The sequence below is a fragment of the Otolemur garnettii genome, unplaced genomic scaffold (genome assembly GCF_000181295.1).
Source record: "Otolemur garnettii isolate 467f Iridium unplaced genomic scaffold, OtoGar3 scaffold00007, whole genome shotgun sequence".
Lineage (NCBI taxonomy): Eukaryota > Metazoa > Chordata > Mammalia > Primates > Galagidae > Otolemur > Otolemur garnettii.
Window position 1 is genome coordinate 17,446,670 of NW_003852402.1, and position 6,992 is coordinate 17,453,661.

Here is a 6,992-nt window from a genome sequence, read left to right on the forward strand (position 1 = left end):
AAAAGCTGAACCTGTTGTAAAGTTTCACTTAGGATCAAGTACCCATGCTGCCTGCATGGAACTGTCCCAATTGCCCTTATTCATTCACAGAGATACTGCCATTTAAGAGGCAGGCCGCTGAGAATGGAGCTGCCAACAGAATGTTCGCTTTCACCTTACATCCAGGTAATTTCACTTTTCCCTTAGCACCTTAAGACATTAAAACCCCTGGGGACATCATTTTCAGTCTCTTTTTATAGGAATGATTTACCTATCCTCCCCAACACCCAAAATAGTATTTTTTTTTTGAAACAGAGCCTCAAGCTGTCCCCCTGGGTAGAGTGCCATGGCTTAACTGCTCACAGCAACCTCCAACTCCTGGGCTCAAGCGAGTCTCCTGCCTCAGCCTCCCCAGTAGCTGGGACGACGGGCACCAGCCACAACGCCCGGCTATTTTTTGGTTGCAGCTGTCGTTGTTGTTTTGGCGGGCCCAGGCTGGATTCGAACCCACCACTTTAGATGTGGCTGGTGCCTTAGCCACTTGAGCCAAAGGCACCGAGCCCCAGCATAGTATCTTAAGACAGACTACCTAGGTATAACTTAGTGATACCTCCAAATGAGACTTACAGATGTTAACATTAATAAAGGCAGAAAAAGGTGAATTAGTAACAATTAAGTTAGCAAAAGTTCCTTTTCATTTTAAAAATATCTGTGACAATGAAGACAGGAAACATCACCTTCTAGAATGAAGAAAATTGGTCAAAATGTTAGAGATGCTTCTTTCCTACTTAAAGATTTAAGCCCTGTCTATGCTGTGAAAAATTTAAGAAAACTGAAGCTGTAGGCACATTTTCTTACTGACTTGGCAAGTCACTTGACCTCTAAATAGAATGTCCTTATCTCCAAGATGGTAAAATTAAAAAAAAAAAAAAAAGGCAAAAAGCTGCCCAATCTACTTTGCAGTGCTACACACAATAAGAGCCACTATTGTAGGATCTAAGACCTTCTCATCTATACAATTACTGGCTTAAAAGGAATCCGAATGCAAATCCAACAGTTGTTAACTATTCTTGAATGCGACATTTTCTTCCAAAAAGCTTTCACAACTTCCATTAACTTTTTAAAAAAACCCTTATCCCTACCTGTTCTCTCCAAGGCATCCTCTATAGCCCTGGTTATTACCTAGGATCTTAAAGAGGCTTGGAGTTTGTAGCTCAGCAGCTAGGGTGCTGGCCACATATACTGGGGCTAGAGGGTTTGAACCTGGCCCAGGCCAGCTAAACAATGTTGACAACTGCAACAAAAAATTGTGGTGAGTGCCTGTAGTCCCAGCTACTTGGGAGGCTGAGGCAAGAGAATCACTTAGCCCCAGAAGTTTGAGGTTGCTGTGCTATGATGCCATGGCACTCTACCCAGTGTGACATACTGAGATGGTCTCAAAAAAAAAAGATCTCCACTAGGGCTATTAATTCTTATGAAAATCAAGTATACTCACGTAATTGTCGTTCCCCGTCCTAGAGTGTTTCCTCTTGGGTCAGCAATTACAGAAAATTCATTGGAGTCAGATTCCCAGATGTGCTGGGTATCATTGTTGTGTTTTGATGTGACAATAACCTTATCTGCTACAAGGAAGGCAGAATAGAAACCAACACCAAACTGGCCAATCAATTCAGAAGTTGACTGGCCATCTTCTTGTGCTTCAGTCATTTTGTTTAAAAACTCGCTTGTCCCAGATTTCGCGATGGTACCCAGGTTTTTAACCAACTCTTCCCTGGTCATTCCTACACCAGTGTCTGTGACATGCAGCAGGTTCTTCTCCTTGTCACACTGGAAGACAAGAACCAGAGAGTTATATTTGTTTGATATTCACATTATTATGCCAAGCAAATACTGAACCATATACTGAGAAACTATCAGCTTCGGGCCCCATCAATTCAAATACAAAAAACTGAGATGATTTCTTCTACACAGTATTTTATGGCCCTTTCAGAAAGTGCACATTTAAGTATTTGATGTATTTGAGAAAGTATCAATATCAAATGGTAGACTGGTCTAAATGCCAAAGAATAGAGACTGATCTAAATAAAATGAGTTATAGCCGGGCATTGTGGCAGGCGCCTATAGTCCCAGCTGTTTGGAAGGCTGAGGCAAGAGGATTGCTTGAGTCTAAGAGTTTAAGATTGCTGTTAGCTATGATGCCCCCCCATAGCACTGTCAAGGGTGACAAAGTGAGACTGTCTCAAAAAAACCAAAAAAAAAAAAAAAAAAAAAAAGAAAGAAAAAAAGAGCCTGAATGATTCCTAGATTTGAAATCTATGATGATCATTAATGTTCTCCACTGAACACTCCTGGCTCTCTGCCTTCCAGGAACCTAGTGGGATTGCACTTTCTCCATTTATGGTGGGTGAAGCCATGTTACTAGTTCTGGCCATCAGTGCAGTTTTCAGGCTGAGCCTTTAATTGGAGCAAGACCCTCCCAGCTCTCTGTACCATGGCAACTAGCCACATACCAGATGGCTGGTCATGCCTGTGTCCTGGCATGAAGATGAGATAAAGCAAAGGCCACAGGTAGCCTATGATTGATTTAAGCGAGGGGCTGGCAGAGTTTTTCTGTAAAGGGCCAGATAGTTTTCTAGGCTTTGTGAACCATACTGTCTCTGTCACAACGACTCAACTCTGCTGTTGTATCATAAGTCATCAGAGAATATAGCCATGCCATGTGCCAATAAAACTTTATTTATAAAATAGGCAAAGTCAGATTTGGCCCACAGGCCACAAACTGCTGACTCCCAAGTTAAGCCACCACCAGGACTGCAACATAACCTAGAACAGTGGTTATCAACCTGTGGGTCACGACCCCTTTTTAACAATGAAAATACATTGTGGCATTAGGAAGGTTGAGAACCACTGACCTAGACTATTTTGACTGATATAGCTTCCCTATACCTTAGGATTCTTTTTTCTTTAAAAGAAAAAACATTTTACACTTACCTTAATTTTGACTGTTAGTTCCTCGTTTCCAGAAAGAGCATTTTCATCAGTCAGTGATATTAGCCTTATCTTATCTAAAGCATCAGAAGCATTTGAAATCAGTTCTCTCAGGAAAATCTAAATGGAAACCAGATTTGATAAATTTGGATTAGCTTCGTAATATATTAAGAGATTGCACTTAATGTCAATCTCATTTTGTTTCTCCTCAATACCTCGAAAAGGCAATTCTTATGGTACAGAAGTGGCTTTAAGGAGGCCTAGTACCTTACCCAAAGGACTGTGAAGACTAAATGGGACATCTGAACCGGTAAAAGTGCTAATACTATTGTCTTATCAGTGACTTTAGTGTGCAGTACATGAAGCTGAGTTTAATTTATGTGACTGTCCTAAAGACTCAACTATTTAGCAGGCCATGACCCTAACTGGAGGCAAAAGGAAAAAGAAAGGAAAATGTCTAACGTCCCGTCCTCCATATGCATCTAGTAACAATTCATATACGTATTGGGTATTAAAATTTGCTCACTGCTGACTTGGAATTACTGTTACTTAAATTTACTTAATTTACTATGAAACTAGGCGGCACCTGTGGCTCAAAGAAGTAGGGCACTGGCCCTATATACCAGAGGTGGTGGGTTCAAGCCCAGCCCCAGCCAAAAATAAAAAAAAAAAAATTACTATGAAAGTAAACAACTAGGCCACCATACAGAGGTACAATGTTATGCTAACATGTGGCTTACCTCTTTATTTTTATACAATGAATTGATAATAAGTTTCATCATCCTGTTAACTTCGGCTTGGAAGGCGAACTTTTCAGATTTCTCTCTAAGTTCTCTTATTTGCGATGCATTTAATCCATCCAACTGAATAGCTTCTTCCTCTCTAAGGAAATCAAATAGGCAAATACTGTATTGCTTAGTTTCCCTTCAAAAATAGAAGCTTTGTGATGAAAGTACAAGTGACCTCTAAAGATGGTCTTGAGAATTAAAAATGGAAACCTTATAAAATAATTGCTAATGTATCATCAGTATTATTTTATCAAAGTAAGTTAGGTTGGAGTTGGAAAGACTTGGTTCTTAAAATTGCCAGAAAAATAAACCCACTTTCCTCTACTAAAAACCAGCCCTACTTACTTATGCTCAATGGTAAGGACTTCAAAATTGTCAGTTCTGAGAGGCCAAATTTTAAAACATCGCTCAACTGACAGAAATCTCCTTTTTAAAGTTACTAAGTGTATACACTTAAGGCAAAACCAACTGAAAGTCTTTTCTGAGGTCTTAGCAAGTTTAGTGTGCCAGTATTCTGCAATACAGTTCTCAAAATAGTTTTAAAAGGAGTTTGGGGGCCAAGTCAGGAACTATTTATGTATGTGCATAACTAACCACCCCTAACATTATTCCGTAATACTTTTTTAGGTACTTGGTGCAAGATGGTACACTTTCCTGGGACTTTTGGAGAAGACACACAAAACGAACTATCCTTAACTCAGTGTTCACAGTGTTAATCTCAACAGTTCCAAATGGACACCAACCTCTGCACTACTTCGTCATCCGTCCTTGAGCCTTCTCTACTTTTACCCAGATCCTCTTCTACTGTACCATCCACATCGACTTCATCATCAGCTCTGACTGACCCTGAAGGAAGATTTAACGCCAGGTGACTCAAACATCGTTGCTTTGAAGGAATATGATCAAATGGGGCAAGGGTAGGGATCGCAAAATTCAGCGGGTAAATGTGGGAGGTGAGGATGGAAGAACGGTTTAAATACCCAATGTAAGCCCAAACGGAAAGAGAGCATATTTCTTACTTAAGTTCAAATGCTGAAGTCCCCCAGTAGATTCTGAAATACGGAGGCAGCCATCACTTCTAAACAGTGTCCCTCTGTGTCCTTTGGACATAACGCTAAGCAGATAGATAACCAGGCTGCTTTTACACCCACACGTGTTGCGCACAGGCCGACACACGGCCTCCCAACTGACCAAGCAAGCCAAAACTTGGGCCTTCGTCATCACAGATCAGAATACAAATAGTTTGTGCAACCTCTGGCGAGGGGAACAGAAATGGGGCCCAAAGTCCTGAGAAGGGGAAGAGATGTTAAGGACTGAGCTCCAGCAAGCTGAATCAAACCCGCTGACACTGCCATTCGGCGGGTCCCAGGCCTCATGTTCCTGAGACCGGTTTCTAAGAAAGGAAACACGCACGTGAGTCGGAAGACTCGGGGCCGGGAGGTCTTCAACCTCGTAGGGCCAAAGGTTGCGGAAGGCTGACAAAGTCTTCCGGGAGGATCACCCGCAAAGCTCCAGGGGGAGCCAGAGCCCAAGAGGGCCCCCCGGAGGGTTGAGATCTCTGGGCGCAATACTATTAGATCAGCGAGGTACTTCAATGATTCTGCTCTCTCTTTTTTCTTTCTAGACCAAGAAGAGGGTAAACATAACCCACTAACTCTCTTTTGAGAAAAGCGATAGTCCCTTTAGCCCACCGCAGGCCCTGGTATATCCCTTCCAGGCTCAACGCCCCCAGAACCTTCGAGAAGCACCCGCGCTTGAGGAGGGGGGCCGTCCACTTCTCCAGGATCACTCACCAAAGGTCAGGAGGACGCAGCAGAGGCCCAGCACCCACAGGGCCCTCATGGTTTGCGGCCGGTGAGTCCCGAGTTCCTTTTGGTCGCAGGAGCCGCCTCCACCCCCCCACCCCTAGGATCCGATCCTCACACCTCAAGCCTCGCGGTCCGCCCACTACACCCCAAGCAGGACCGGCCGCTTTTCACCCCCACTTCCCGCGGGCGGGGGACGGGAAACTCGAACCCACCAATCGCACCGCACCACGCACTCACTGTACCCAATGGGAACTCGTGGGGGGGACCACAGTTCACCAATCGGAGCTGTCCAGGTGCGGTGCCCGATGCCCGAAGCGTGTCTCCTTCTGATTGGTCAGGTCTAGCAGGTTTACCCCAATCAAATGGCTCCGCGGGCCCCTTACACGCGGGACCACCCCCTTGCCTGGTTAGCCGTAGCATCTTCGGGAAACCGTCCAATGGACGTAAGCACAGAACACATCCATCCTTTTCGGGAGGTCGTAGCTGAACCACTTCCGGATCCTAGAGAGCGTTTATTCTGTGACCAGGGTAAACGGTAGCCATGGCAACGCGTGCTTCACCCTTTCCCATTGACTCCTGAGGTCACGCTGGGAGCGATTCCATCTCGGCTTTCACAGTCGGCTTTCTGTTTGGCGGTACTTCTCGGAGAAGATAAACACTTGAGAGGTTGAAAGGCCACCGGAGCAATTTCGGATGGGGTGGTGAGAAACTACAGTTCCCGGCATGCAACGTACTAGGGGACCCAGTGTATTGAATGCTGGGAATCGTAGTTTTTGGCCTCCGCACCAGCTGCGTAGTTTGACCCTTTTTTCCTATTCTAGCGGCTTGTCTTTAAGGGAACTCTGTCCTAGGTGTTTTATCATTCACATCTCGTTCTGATTGCAGTACAGCTCTGTGCGCATTTAGTACTCTCTAGTGTACATAGCTTTTAAAAGAGGCCTGGACAGCCTCCCTGTTAAGGCCGCCTTGTGTTAAGAGATCGAGATCGACCTCTCTGAGTCTGGGCTCCGCCTCCGCCTCGGGAACTCGCGTTTCCGAATCTATTTTGTCCAGAGTCACTTGGGAATTCTGAGCCTTCACCTCCTCCACACGTTCTACAGTCAGAATCCTCAGGCCCTCCAGATTGGGTTTACAGAGCAGTTATTAATGCCCTCGACTCCCTCACAAAGTACAAGGCAGTGAGTGACCTGGCGGTCGTAGACTCCCCACGCCCTGCAGTAAGTCAGGTGGAGAATCTGGTGGTAAAGTCCAGTTTAGTGCAGAAAAGGAAAACCCTTCACTTAACGGGTGCAGGAGGATACACCTGCAGATATTTGAAAGCAAAAACCCGTGGTGCTGCAAATGAGAACGAGACTACAGCTTGGTAACTTCTTAGAAATACCCTCTGTAGGCGTTCAGAGCAGTAAAACGCCAGGTGTTCGTCTTGTGA

The 6,992-nt window shown here is 44.7% G+C and overlaps 1 protein-coding gene across 1 annotated transcript in view; it reads right to left on the reverse strand.

Moving 5' to 3' along the window:
* Positions 1 to 5,780, reverse strand: part of HSP90B1 (heat shock protein 90 beta family member 1) — an 18,071-nt gene extending 12,291 nt beyond the window's left edge. The window contains exons 1-5 of the mRNA XM_003783294.2: positions 5,549 to 5,780; positions 4,499 to 4,601; positions 3,708 to 3,849; positions 2,971 to 3,087; positions 1,475 to 1,806 (exon numbers count right to left, since the gene is read on the reverse strand). Of these exons, the coding sequence (XP_003783342.1) occupies positions 1,475 to 1,806; positions 2,971 to 3,087; positions 3,708 to 3,849; positions 4,499 to 4,601; positions 5,549 to 5,597 (743 nt within the window). The 5' untranslated portion in view covers positions 5,598 to 5,780. The remainder of the gene's footprint in view (positions 1 to 1,474; positions 1,807 to 2,970; positions 3,088 to 3,707; positions 3,850 to 4,498; positions 4,602 to 5,548) is intronic.
* Positions 5,781 to 6,992: the final 1,212 nt, after the last annotated feature.